Source organism: Culex pipiens, chromosome 1, assembly GCF_016801865.2.
Source record: "Culex pipiens pallens isolate TS chromosome 1, TS_CPP_V2, whole genome shotgun sequence".
NCBI lineage: Eukaryota > Metazoa > Arthropoda > Insecta > Diptera > Culicidae > Culex > Culex pipiens.
This window is the reverse complement of record NC_068937.1, coordinates 14,471,688-14,486,778: the sequence shown is the minus strand read 5'-3', so window position 1 is coordinate 14,486,778 and position 15,091 is coordinate 14,471,688. Positions and strand designations below refer to the sequence as shown.

The 15,091-nt window shown below is 33.8% G+C and overlaps 1 protein-coding gene across 5 annotated transcripts in view; it reads right to left on the bottom strand.

Moving 5' to 3' along the window:
• The window catches only part of LOC120425317 (protein sidekick), a 157,473-nt gene that overhangs the window by 51,346 nt on the left and 91,036 nt on the right, over positions 1-15,091 (bottom strand). For 4 of the 5 annotated variants that reach the window (XM_039589789.2, XM_039589792.2, XM_039589793.2 and 1 more), the window contains exon 3: positions 9,766-9,867. In XM_039589789.2, the coding sequence (XP_039445723.1) occupies positions 9,766-9,867 (102 nt within the window). The remainder of the gene's footprint in view (positions 1-9,765; positions 9,868-15,091) is intronic. The other variant, XM_039589790.2, reaches the window with a different exon arrangement.

The window sequence follows — 15,091 nt, the reverse complement described above, 5'->3', positions numbered from 1 at the left end:
AATTTTGTCAATTTTGTCAATTTTGTCAATTTTGTCAATTTTGTCAATTTTGTCAATTTTGTCAATTTTGTCAATTTTGTCTCAATTTTGTCAATTTTGTCAATTTTGTCAATTTTGTCAATTTTGTCAATTTTGTCAATTTTGTCAATTTTGTCAATTTTGTCAATTTTGTCAATTTTGTCAATTTTGTCAATTTTTTCAATTTTGTCAATTTTGTCAATTTTGTCAATTTTGTCAATTTTGTCAATTTTATCAATTTTGACAATTTTGTCAATTTTGTCAATTTTGTCAATTTTGTCAATTTTGTCAATTTTGTCAATTTTGTCAATTTTGTCAATTTTGTCAATTTTGTCAATTTTGTAAATTTTGTCAATTTTGTCAATTTTGTCAATTTTGTCAATTTTGTCAATTTTGTCAATTTTGTCAATTTTGTCAATTTTGTCAATTTTGTCAATTTTGTCAATTTTGTCAATTTTGTCAATTTTGTCAATTTTGTCAATTTTGTCAATTTTGTCAATTTTGTCAATTTTGTCAATTTTGTCAATTTTGTCAATTTTGTCAATTTTGTCAATTTTGTCAATTTTGTCAATTTTGTCAATTTTGTCAATTTTGTCAATTTTGTCAATTTTGTCAATTTTGTCAATTTTGTCAATTTTGTCAATTTTGTCAATTTTGTCAATTTTGTCAATTTTGTCAATTTTGTCAATTTTGTCAATTTTGTCAATTTTGTCAATTTTGTCAATTTTGTCAATTTTGTCAATTTTGTCAATTTTGTCAATTTTGTCAATTTTGTAAATTTTGTCAATTTTGTCAATTTTGTCAATTTTGTCCATTTTGTCAATTTTGTCAATTTTGTCAATTTTGTCAATTTTGTCAATTTTGTCAATTTTGTCAATTTTATCAATTTTGTCAATTTTGTCAATTTTGTCAATTTTGTCAATTTTGTCAATTTTATCAATTTTGACAATTTTGTCAATTTTGTCAATTTTGTCAATTTTGTCAATTTTGTCAATTTTGTCAATTTTGTCAATTTTGTCAATTTTGTCAATTTTATCAATTTTGACAATTTTGTCAATTTTGTCAATTTTGTCAATTTTGTCAATTTTGTCAATTTTGTCAATTTTGTCAATTTTGTCAATTTTGTCAATTTTGTCAATTTTGTCAATTTTGTCAATTTTGTCAATTTTGTCAATTTTGTCAATTTTGTCAATTTTGTCAATTTTGTCAATTTTGTCAATTTTGTCAATTTTGTCAATTTTGTCAATTTTGTCAATTTTGTCAATGTTGTCAATTTTGTCAATTTTGTCAATTTTGTCAATTTTGTCAATTTTGTCAATTTTGTCAATTTTGTCAATTTTGTCAATTTTGTCAATTTTGTCAATTTTGTCAATTTTGTAAATTTTGTCAATTTTGTCAATTTTGTCAATTTTGTCCATTTTGTCAATTTTGTCAATTTTGTCAATTTTGTCAATTTTGTCAATTTTGTCAATTTTGTCAATTTTGTCAATTTTGTCAATTTTGTCAATTTTGTCAATTTTGTCAATTTTGTCAATTTTGTCAATTTTGTCAATTTTGTCAATTTTATCAATTTTGACAATTTTGTCAATTTTGTCAATTTTGTCAATTTTGTCAATTTTGTCAATTTTGTCAATTTTGTCAATTTTGTCAATTTTGTCAATTTTGTCAATTTTGTCAATTTTGTAAATTTTGTCAATTTTGTCAATTTTGTCAATTTTGTCAATTTTGTCAATTTTGTCAATTTTGTCAATTTTGACAATTTTGACAATTTTGACAATTTTGACAATTTTGACAATTTTGACAATTTTGTCAATTTTGTCAATTTTGTCAATTTTGTCAATTTTGTCAATTTTGTCAATTTTGTCAATTTTGTCAATTTTGTCAATTTTGTCAATTTTGTCAATTTTGACAATTTTGTCAATTTTGTCAATTTTGTCAATTTTGTCAATTTTATCAATTTTATCAATTTTGACAATTTTGACAATTTTGTCAATTTTGACAATTTTGACAATTTTGACAATTTTGACAAAATTGACAATTTTGACAATTTTGACAATTTTGACAATTTTGACATTTTTGACAATTTTGACAATTTTGACAATTTTGACAATTTTGACAATTTTGACAATTTTGACAATTTTGAATGACAATTTTTGAATGATCAAGCTAATCTAGCAAAAATTAAGTAAATTTTAGTGAAAAAAATCATAAAGGCAAAAAGGGCTAATCTTTTTTTCCCTACAACGTTTTTTTGCTCCTTTCGGTATCTAACCACAGTTTGGGATGTGGTTAGGGCAAATGTATCTCATGTTTGCACCATTTCGCCATTCCAAGCACAGACAACCAGACTTGAATCTCTTTAAAAAATACTTGGGTCAATAAATTAACGGTCATTTTGAATGTTTGAAAACTCACCACGACAAATTCAAATTCACCACAGCTTGTTTTCACAGCTAGATGGCTCTAGTGATTTTTAATTAAAATGTTAAATGATTAACATCCGTTTGTCTGTGATTCCAGTGCACCTCGAACACGAAGGTGTGGAAGTTGTTTTAAAACCCATCGCACAAAAAGTTCATTTCATTGCAGTCCATCCCATATCGCATGCATGCACCGGATTTATGAATGAAAAATGATACAAAATCACCTGGAAAGGTGAGGAAGAATGAACAAAGGGACGGGGGAGAAAAAGCTAATATTTCAGCTTAACCTCAACTCTTTGCCTAGATTGAGCTGTTTCGCGGCACGTTTGAGGGCTTATAGATTGTTGGAAATGGTAGGCAAATTTGAATAAAAATAATATTGGTTTTATCTGAAAATCAGCAAAGGCTTAAATTTAATTTTAGATAGCACTCTTCAAAATTCTACTATACAATTTTTTTTGACAGAACAAACAAAACGCTTTCATTAACATCCAACGGAATTTTCACCATCATTAAGACATCCGCTTGAAAATTGCAAAAAAATGCTCGATTTCTTCCTTTTCCAACCAACTGACAAACGTTTACATTCACGGCCATGCTCACAAACGAGTGATCACGCGTATTTAATGCTCTTGAAGAAATTCTTCGTTTCATTACCAGTTCTTAACGCGCTTTGAGCTTGAAAAAAGAAAATCTTTCATTCTTTGAAGTGCCATTTCACTCTTTAAAAAACGGTCAATTTGAAATCCACTAGTTCAAAAAACGGCCACCAGGAGTTGGCACTTAAGGTGGTATTCCACTGCGGGAAACTTGGTTTGGAAACTAGACAAGACACGTTCAAATTTTCTTCAGTTGAAAAAAAGGTGCAGTCACAGACAAACAGACGTACATTTTCTAACTATTTTTTTTAATTTTTCAGTCTCTCCTCACTAGAGCCATCTAGTTGTGCACGTGCAAATTCGTTAGTGTTCATTGTGACAGTTTTAAACAACTGTCAAACGCTTGTAAATCAGTTGTGGTGAATACCGTTAAATTGCTGATTAATGGTTTCGAACAGAAAATTACGTCTGAGGTGCAGCTGTGAGTTTGAAAAAAAAACATGACTGCAAATCCTCTTCCAAAACGGATGACCCCCTTGCCAATAAAACCACCAAAACCCGACCAACTGGTGGTGGTGACCACGAGACGCGTGTCTACGCCTTCCGGTTAGACACACTTTCCTTGTGGTTTGTCGGTGGTGGCTCCAGAAAGGAGTCCACAAAACAGATTCACTTTTGAAGAAGGGTGCATTCGTAGGTGACGTAATAAGGTTGTTGGTTTGCCTATTTTTCAAAAAAGGTTGTTCGTAGATTACGTAACGTGTTTGAAATTATATATTTTACGGTTAATAAAAGGTTATTTAATAATGTTCGGGTATTTTTTCGACAAGGGGTTATTCGTAGATTACGTAACCAATTTAAATTTCGATCATTTAAACGTTAAAATGCGTAACTTTCAAATGACCCCCGCTCAAGTTGGCAACACAACAACCACACGAGGGTGTGGTTTCCGGTTCCGGCGAGGCGCAAAACATTATGTTTTATGCATAGCTTCATTAAGGGGGTGCTCAATGGGAATAAAAATCTACTCCAGTGGCAAACGGCCTTTTAGTATTTTTTGCTGCATTTTTTTGTGTTGTTCTTCTTGTTTCCCGATAATGGTTTGAAAGATGGTTCTCGCATCCAGCCAGCCAGCCAGCCAGCGCAAAATGAGTAAAAGTGTCTCCGAGAGATGGGAAAATTGTTAATGGATGCGCCGCCACAAAAGTTGGCCCCGCGAGGGTTTAAGGGGAAACTGTATAGACAAGTGGTAAATGGTTCGGAGGCCATAAATTGAGAGCCATTGGGCGCGAAATGATAATGGTGTCAACGTTTTTGAAAAAAAGAGGATGTTTGTTTTGGAAATTGAAACTGGAGAACTGGCAACACTTAGTTCCATTTTTAAAGACAGTGTTGCCAGTTTAACAGCTTCTTTATTTTTTCAAAATTATAAAAAAAAATGCTTAATCATACAAAGTCAACAACGAAGTCACACTTGACCAATAAAAATTCAAGACCCCCTGGCAGTGGTGGTCATCAATCCCGCGATCCCAACCTTAAAATAAATGGCTCCGATTGTTCGCGGTTTCGTTCAATCAACGAGCACTTCGAGGAAGAGCGAGAAAAAAAATACTCCCTGATTGATGATTCAATTTTCGCTCTCTTCTCTCGGCGGCCAAATCACGCTCATAAAAACCGCCAAATCCAAATGAGTCGTATCTAATGGGTTCTCGCTGGCCGGTTTCTCGTAAAATAAACGATCCCTTTATGAATTGAACCTTTGATGTGATTGCTTGAACTGCGTGACGTCCCGGAGATGAGCTCGACGAACTGGTCGACGAACTCCTCGAGCTGATACAATCAGCAGTCATTGAACTAGATCTTCAGACAGTTGTTTTTATAAGCTGACTAAACTCAAAAGTAACGGTCAATTTGAATTATTTCGTTTTCAGTGTAGTTTCATTGTTGGCCGCAAATGTCAAATTGGCGCCACTATCGCTTAATTAAAAAAACAAAAACGCTAGTGATTGATAGATGGCGCTAGTGTCTCAGTTTTAATTTCAAACAAATATTCAGTAGCACCAACTGTGGAAGTTTTCACGAACTAAACCCCACAAATATTTATTTTGAGTTGAATAGATTTTAAATTTCATGCAATTACACTTCTAAAGAAAACTGCACGGACAATTTCACTTCAAAGGGGCTGAATTCCGCGAGAAGGTTTACTCTGAGATGGTAATGAAACGAAGAATTCTTGGATGTAATCGCTTTGTCAGTTGCTCAACTCAAGGAGCGCGGTTAAATTGAGAAAAGAAAAACCGGTTACATGTTTCAAAACGAAAGTCGTAATGAGGGCTGAAATTGTTACTTTAAGAGTAAAAAGAACATTTGGCCCTCTATTTTGTCAATTTTGTCAATTTTGTCAATTTTGACAATTTTGACAATTTTGTCAATTTTGTCAATTTTGTCAATTTAGCAATTTTGTCAATTTTGTCAATTTTGTCAATTTTGTCAATTTTGTCAATTTTGTCAATTTTGTCAATTTTGTCAATTTTGTCAATTTTGTCAATCTTGTCAATTTTGTCAATTTTGTCAATTTTGTCAATTTTGTCAATTTTGTCAATTTTGTCAATTTTGTCAATTTTGTCAATTTTGTCAATTTTGTCAATTTTGTCAATTTTGTCAATTTTGTCAATTTTGTCAATTTTGTCAATTTTGTCAATTTTATCAATTTTGTCAATTTTGTCAATTTTGTCAATTTTGTCAATTTTGTCAATTTTGTCAATTTGACAATTTTGTCAATTTTGTCAATTTTGTCAATTGTGTCAATTTTGTCAATTTTGTCAATTTTGTCAATTTTGTCAATTTTGTCAATTTTGTCAATTTTGTCAATTTTGTCAATTTTGTCAATATTGTCAATTTTGTCAATTTTGTCAATTTTGTCAATTTTGTCAATTTTGTCAATTTTGTCAATTTTGTCAATTTTGTCAATTTTGTCTCAATTTTGTCTCAATTTTGTCTCAATTTTGTCAATTTTGTCAATTTTGTCAATTTTGTCAATTTTATCAATTTTGTCAATTTTGTCAATTTTGTCAATTTTGTCAATTTTGTCAATTTTGTCAATTTTGTCAATTTTGTCAATTTTGTCAATTTTGTCAATTTTGTCAATTTTGTCAATTTTGTCAATTTTGTCAATTTTGTCAATTTTGTCAATTTTGTCAATTTTGTCAATTTTGTCAATTTTGTCAATTTTGTCAATTTTGTCAATTTTGTCAATTTTGTAAATTTTGTCAATTTTGTAAATTTTGTCAATTTTGTAAATTTTGTAAATTTTGTAAATTTTGTAAATTTTGTAAATTTTGTAAATTTTGTAAATTTTGTAAATTTTGTAAATTTTGTAAATTTTGTAAATTTTGTAAATTTTGTAAATTTTGTAAATTTTGTAAATTTTGTAAATTTTGTAAATTTTGTCAATTTTGTCAATTTTGTCAATTTTGTCAATTTTGTCAATTTTGTCAATTTTGTCAATTTTGTCAATTTTGTCAATTTTGTCAATTTTGTCAATTTTGTCAATTTTGTCAATTTTGTCAATTTTGTCAATTTTGTCAATTTTGTCAATTTTGTCAATTTTGTCAATTTTGTCAATTTTGTCAATTTTGTCAATTTTGTCAATTTTGTCAATTTTGTCAATTTTGTCAATTTTGTCAATTTTGTCAATTTTGTCAATTTTGTCAATTTTGTCAATTTTGTCAATTTTGTCAATTTTGTCAATTTTGTCAATTTTGTCAATTTTGTCAATTTTGTCAATTTTGTCAATTTTGTCAATTTTGTCAATTTTGTCAATTTTGTCAATTTTGTCAATTTTGTCAATTTTGTCAATTTTGTCAATTTTGTCAATTTTGTCAATTTTGTCAATTTTGTCAATTTTGTCAATTTTGTAAATTTTGTAAATTTTGTAAATTTTGTAAATTTTGTAAATTTTGTAAATTTTGTAAATTTTGTAAATTTTGTAAATTTTGTAAATTTTGTAAATTTTGTAAATTTTGTAAATTTTGTAAATTTTGTAAATTTTGTAAATTTTGTAAATTTTGTAAATTTTGTAAATTTTGTAAATTTTGTAAATTTTGTAAATTTTGTAAATTTTGTAAATTTTGTAAATTTTGTCAATTTTGTCAATTTTGTCAATTTTGTCAATTTTGTCAATTTTGTCAATTTTGTCAATTTTGTCAATTTTGTCAATTTTGTCAATTTTGTCAATTTTGTCAATTTTGTCAATTTTGTCAATTTTGTCAATTTGGTCAATTTTGTCAATTTTGTCAATTTTGTCAATTTTGTCAATTTTGTCAATTTTGTCAATTTTGTCTTTTGTTGTCGTCTTTTGTTGTCTTTTGTTGTCTTTTGTTGTCTTTTGTTGTCTTTTGTTGTCTTTTGTTATCTTTTGTTGTCTTTTGTTGTCTTTTGTTGTCTTTTGTTGTCTTTTGTTATCTTTTGTTGTCTTTTGTTGTCTTTTGTTGTCTTTTATTGTCTTTTATTGTCTTTGTTGTGTTTTGTTGTCTTTTGTTGTCTTTTGTTGTCTTTTGTTGTCTTTTGTTGTCTTTTGTTGTCTTTTGTTGTCTTTTGTTGTCTTTTGCTGTCTTTTTTTCTTTTTTTTCTTTAGTTGTCTTTTATTGTCTTTTATTGTGTTTTGTTGTCTTTTGTTGTCTTGTTTTATCTTTTGTTGTCTTTTGCTGTCTTTTTTTGTTATTTTTGGTCTTTTTTGCCTTTTTTACCTTTTTGTCTTCAATTTTTTGTTAAAAAATATTTTAAAAAGAGTTACAAATCTACCAAATTCTACTTCCATTCTACGAGCTTTTCCACTCCAATTGCGACTTTCCCCTAAGGCTAAAAAAGCTTTCTTACCCAACTCCACCTGCGTTTTCCACGAATTTTCCAGAATGTATCGCCACTGGCAAAAAAAAACGGTGGAGCTTACGGGAAGTCGAAGGTATCAACGCCGACATATTACTGGCGGCGGACTTTCCATTTTTCAAATCCACCACGGCATGTCGACCCATTTGGGGGGAAAATTGACTTTTCCTTTTTTTTACTGTAGCGCAAACTTCCCTCCGTGTGTCTACGCTTTTATCGGCTTATTTTTTGCGGTTCACACCACAAGTTGTTGACACGGAGGGAAATAGTTTGGTTGATTTTCGTTTAAATTTTCCGATGATTTGAAGAGAAAAGTAACTTTTAAAAATCATCAGACTTTATTTGCACATTTGAGTGAAAATTTTCCTCCGTGCCCCACGTGCGTTCACCTAACTTAAGCTCGACATAAAAATAAACGATGTCGGCCAGCAAAGGTAAACAAAAAAAACAAGAAATAAAAGGAGTCTGGTGTTTGCCGGGCCAACCCGTAACCACAGACTTTCAGTCAAAACAGGACACAAATCGTCTTGGTCACCGACGAACGACCAGGCTTAGAGCTGAGACATAGACAAATCGACGTTAAAATTGATTTTGATGCAACGTTAAACAAAAAGGTCCATTTGTTTACAGTTTAGTTAAGCTATTGACCGCAACTGTCAATTTGGCGCCACCATCGCTTGAATAAAAAAAATCGACAAATTAGTTTCACTATTAACCGCAGGTGGCACTACCAGAGATTGATTTTGAAAACTGAGTCGCTACTGACTAATAGATGGCGCTTTCAGTTAAAATTTCTATTTTTCCAAAGTTTTACGTCCTTTAATCTATGCCCCATATCTCCATTAGAACGCTTCACCACACACACTTCGAAGAAGTGTGTCCTGAATAGACTTCGCCGAGGTGCCAACCGGCAATCAACCGGAAGGAAGCCGGCAAGGCCCTTCTCCGTGTCGGTCTGCCTGCGGCCATAGGCCGTGTGTTTGTCCACTTTATGCACTTTCTTTCACGATTAGTGTCCGGACGGGAAGTTGTGGCTGGTCTCATTTTTCACTCTCTTTTTTTATGTGTGCTGTTATGTTGTATAAAGGCATTCAGTCCAGATGGATTGTTTGCGTTGGCGAGAGTGACATGTTCAGCGGCTCAACGCCTTCTTTTTGTCGATTCTTGGAGGGGAAATATGGAAAGAAGTGAAGCTTGAAGTTTATTCGAGTGAAGGAATTGATAGCTTTCTACATAGACGCCCTTGCTCAAATATTCATTTTGAATAAATGACGGAATTTCAAGCCGATTTAAATCTGGATACTGTATGACTCTTGTTGGTGACTGACCTCAATCTAAAATAGATTTGAACGCCTTTGGAAAAGTTACATAGACGGCCTTGTTTCGATTCACTTGTTTTGACAGAACAGATCACGTCAGTCAGATATTAGAAAGCATTTGTTCGATATAAAACACTATTCGCTCATGACGACTCATTGATAACAGTGACTAACGACACCCCATTAGAAACATCACATAGACGCCCTTGTTTGGAATCACATTATCTATAGACTCTTTGATGTCAGTTCGACTTTGATAAGCATTTGCCAAATATCTGAACTATTCGCCAACAAATGGCTCAGTGAGAACTGTCACCAATGAAACCCCAAAAAAGCATCTCATAGACGCCCTTGTTTTGATTCCCAGACTTTCATAAGGTCTATCATTACAGTCCATTTTTTGCAAATCACTACCCGATATTTGACACTATTCTCCAACAGATGGCGCACTGAGAACTGTCACCAAAACGACACCCTACTACGTCACATAGACGCCCTTGCTTCAAATTGCCCACTCACCTAGCGCATGACACTGGAGAATCTTGGTCCGGCCTTCGTTCACCATCGACCCGGACGAGGACGGTTGCGTCGTGAAGCGGGGCGCCTGCATTTGCGGTTCTGCTGAAAAGAAAGAAAAACAAACAGAAATATTAATAGAAGGTTAGACAGATCGAAAGATGTATACAACAGCTCCAGCGAGCGAACAATTAGCCATTTTTGCTCTCTCAAAACGAACAACAATGCAACAAACTGGGGCATCTCTTCGTTTCGGCCGGACGTCTTCATCTACCGAACGCGTCCATCATCATCATCACCGGGCAAGGCAATCCAAAATTACGACGTGCCAACGACTTCTTCACCTAACGGTTCACACAATGGCGGCCATTGTTTGTTACGTCGTATGGTCTGGTTGGGGCAGGTCGATAGATCTGCCAACTATTAAGTCATTCAGAATTCGCGTGGTCCGAACAAAGGCACCATTAATATAGGTGTTGCAATTGAGTTCAACTAGTGACCGCTAGGGGCGCCGCAGGCGTAAAATCACTTTCCCTTGCCAGGTTATTTAAGTCGCGAAATGAGGTTATTTAGGGATTGCTAATCCGCTGGCAATTGTCCACGCGGAGCGCGACACGGGAAGCCCCGCAATTCCAGGAAACGTGTCCGAGTGACCAATTAACGTGGACGTACAGCGAGGGCTTATAATAAGCTTCATTTTGTAGAACAACTCGATTTGCTGTTGGTTGGTGGAAGGAAAGTGAAAGTGAAATGGAAGCTTTTTTCTATTGAAGTTTCGCTTTTAATGACGTCTAAACTGATTTGAAAATATATTAATTATATATTCTATTATATAGACGCCCTTGTTTACATTTAAAACATGTTATAAATAGTAAAAATTGCTTTCAAAGTTGACCTTATGATATTTTTATCCAAAAACAATAAGGTCTATGATGATTTTGAATCAATCATCAAACTATTGTATTCATGTAGACGCCCTTGTTTACATTTATAACAAGTAATAAATGCTACAAAAAATAATCTTTTTTTGTATTTATTTTTATTTGATTCAAGATCAAGATCGTCTACGTAAAATTGAAAAGAAAAAAACTATCCTATTTACATAGACGCCCTTGTTTATTTTAAGAACACGTTAAGAATGGTATAAATTGCAAAGGGAATCGATCATAAAAGGGTTTTTATTTTTATTTAAGAACGTTTGGGTTCAATAAAAACGAGTGAATTGACCATTCACATAGACGCCCTTGCTCACAACTCAATCAGCTTTAAACTTAAACGTTTCTCATCACCACTCAATTAACCCTAACAAAACTGATAAACCAAACCACCTCAAAAAGTGCAAACAAGCCGCCAAAACAAACCTCAGCCAAGTGCATCCAGCGGGAACGGCCAATCTCCGGAAAATTTGGCCTACCGCGGAAGACATGCCGCAGGTAACCAGCTGGAAAATTTTAAAGTCCAGTCCAAAACAACTCCGTGGTGAGAAGAAAGTGATAAAAGTAACACACCCGACGTGGTGCGAAAGCGAAATCCAGAGCAGCGGCCAATTAATCTCAATTTCGGGCCAATTTTTGGCGGTTGTTTCTCCGCATCATTTGATTCCACCATGGTTCGAGACTGGTTGCCAGTCTGTTTACACGCGTAACCAAGCAGGAAAAAAAGAAGACAGGGGTTTGGTGGGAAAATTAACAGCTCGTTACAAGTTGCAATTGGAAATGGTGTCTGGCGACGGGGAAAAGTGCTGTGATGTAGTGAGATTCGATTTAAAGTCAACATAGACGCCCTTGTTTTTATTCAGAAATTAAAAAATAGCTCATAAAAGATCATTTCAATGCAACCTTTAACTTTTCTAATATTCTTAAAGTAAACAAGGGCGTCTATATGAATAGAATGTATAATTGTTGGAACTTTAAAATAACGTAGACGCCCTTGTTTTGAATCCTAACTTCAGTAAAAAACAGCTTGAAAACACATTTTTATTAGTAAATTTCAGAAACCAAACCCGATTAAAGCCGCTCAGCTAGACTAATTAATGACAGCCGAGACGGCGAAATACGATGCAATCAACTGGCAACTGGTCTTGTCTCGCGAAATGTGCCCGAGACCCCTTTGTTTGGGCACAAAATTCCGACCGGCGGGTTCTGTACGGTATCGCGGCGGGGATTCCCGACATTTTTCCGCTCAGTGGGAATATTTTGCCTTCATTTGAGGTTATGGATAGAGTGTATTTTGGGCTGAAGGGCAACATTAAAGGGTAATTAGGTGGGTTATTTTGTGGTGTTATTTGCTTGGGAAAAGATAATCTGAGGGGATTTATGTAAATATGAACTTTTATTTAAAGATATTTTGAGAACAGTTATCATTTTGCTTGCGAATGATTGGCGTTAGATAATGATATGAATATTCAAGATTGAATAAAACTTACCCTTAATTTTGTAATTGTGGATTAATTTAAAGTGATGTAGTCTTACGTCAATTTAATAATTATTTTTGCAAAATTCTAAGAGGATTATTCTAAAGAAGAATGGAAAGTTTCAAAGTAGTTCTACGTTAGTATTTTTTTCAATGATTGCTTTAAGAGAATGGTCGATTAAGTACTTTTTATTACACAGTTAACGTAGGACTACGTGCGCCCTGAAAATGTGATAATAAATTTGAACGATTTTTTTTTCAATAACTTATCGAAATGTTTAGCCAAAATTTTTTTTTTAAATAACGTAGGACTACGAAAAAAATTTGTATTTAATGAAGATCAAAATTTTGGCCTATAATTTCTCGAATTAGTTATTATTTTACTGAAAATCTCTTGTAATTAAAAACAAAATTGTTAATCACCATAAACGATTCACCGGGTTGACGACCCCAACCCGGATTAGCCGCGCGGTACAAATCCGGGAAGTTTTATGGTAATGCAATGCAGATGTCGGAGCGCATCCCGGACCCATAATTAATGACTTGCATGATGTGAAGACCCCCCTTCATGTTCGGCCCGAAAGAGATTAATCGTTTGTTTTGAAAACAAACCATGTGATTCTTGAACACTGTAATCTCCGGAATGTTGAGACTCCATCACGAGTCGGGAATCTCTTGGGAAAGTGCGAAAATTCTGGGGTGGTCGTTCACACCCAGAACCAAACCGTTGCGAAACCTTAATAATGCTTGCGCTTCCGGGCTGGGAAATCTGGTTCTGGACACGTGTTCAATTTGGGTCAAACCGAGCGCGTCGCGACGCCCTGGCCTCGCAGAACGAAATGAAACAATTTCTTGCGTGTTATTTGGACTCTCCGCTACAGAAACCAAACTGTGTATTAGCTGTAGCTTGCATCATCATCATAACCATCAACACCATCATCTCTCGCCTTAGCACCACCGACAAATCATACGAAGGATGAAGTTTCTAACGTTAGCACGTGTTGCTTCCGTGGACACTGGGGAAAATCGTAACTTTGAGTTTATTTGTCTTATTGCAGATCTGATTAATTCTAAATAATTTGCTTTAATAAAATTTGGTGTAATTTCAGAAATGAAATTTGAAATCATGAAAAAAATGTCATAAAATTCATTACAAAAATTCTCTCAGTGTAATCAAGTGGATCAACCAAGTTTTTGACGAGTAGCGTTTTGCTTTTCCCGCCCAATGCAGATGAGTGATGCTGCATTCGATGCATGAAGTCTGTACGCGCGCGCGTTATTATTGCTTATTTCGACAGGCACCGCATATTGCTTGCCGTATCAAACACGATGTCGGGATCTTCTTTCATCGACTAGATTTGATCGGCACAATAAACGTCAGTTTTCGATTTTTAGATTTAAGATTTGATGGATCAAAAAGGGTTGAATTTGAATGATTTAAAAAAAATGGAATATTTGTCTAAAAATAATCCTACAAATTTGGAGGTAGTCCTAGGTCATTACCATTTTTTTGTATAGTTAAAAGATGGTATTCAAATCGAAGTATTTTTGTAATGATCTCGAACAAAATCGTTTATCATTTTTTGCTGAAAGTTAGTCATACGCCATCAAAGTCTCAATTGCATCTTAATGAAATCATTTTAAAAAATGATAAAACTGATAAACTTTTTTTTTAAATTGAAACTATTGTTTAATAACTTCATCGAATTAAAAAAATAAGAGTAGTCCTACGTCATTTTTTGTTTTAAAATTGTGAATCTTGTAATTTTTCAAACACTATAGTGTTCGGACGGCAAATAAAACCAGATTTTGTATCAGCTAATGCAGATCAAACTGTAATTATATTTTAGAATTCAATTTTAGTTCGTTGTTTTGTTTTTGTTTGAAAATTGTCTTACATTGATTGGTTTGTTTTTGTACCGTTTTGTACCGAAACCTTCTCGCTCCGCCTTCGACACTGGCAACCTATCGATAATTTTAATATTTATTTACAAATAGTTCTAAGTTTTAATCTGTGTAACAACTCACAAATTACCCCAGCGGTGACGACTGCACCTCTTTGCCGGGCGTTTTTAGTTTATGTTGCCTGTCGCGCGGTTCTGTGTTTCAATGAGCGTTAATTGTCATTGTTCACTTTGGTAGTAAATTACGTGTTACCTGTTCTCCACTGTACTGTACTGTTCAATCCGTCCTGTCCGAACTGTCTCGTCCTGGCCGACCCGTTTCGAAGTCCGTACTGGATTTATTGTGATCGTCTAACCAACTCGTGAACACGTCTGCATGCCCCGTTCTAACTGTTGTGCACTAAAACTGTCCTTCGTTAGCCACAATCACTAAACACTCTCCTGCTCGTGGAAACCTCCAACTTCTTCGTTCAACGCGTTTTCTGTTTGTCCTCGTCCCTACTTTTACTCGTGTTTACTTCCTCCTCTCTTGTTTCTACTTTACTATAATTTGTTTATGTTTATATTTGTGTTGTGTTGTGTAGCGCTGCGTGTGCCGTGACCCTGCCGTGTCTTCGCGACCTATGTCGACTTGGTGGCAGTGTTGTCGGAACACTATAGTATTATAACTATTCGATAATAATACGAATTAGAAAAAAGCGATGACGTAGAACTACATATTAATTTGAAGAGACTGAACAATCTAAAAATAATAATCAAACTTCGAAACATCAAAATTCCTAGAAATTCAACCCAAATTTTCCCCCGATCCAGGAAACAGTCGCGTGCCATCTAAAGTGCGAAGCAAGTTATTGGATTTCCATTTCTCGCAGTCCAATGTTTGAATGCATCTCAAAATCATAAAACCAGGCACTGTTTGTTTACATTCATTCTGCTGATACACTCATAAACACGTTCCAATCCACTATCGACACCAGTTCGTGCCGTTCGATCTAATCATCCCCGTTCTGAAG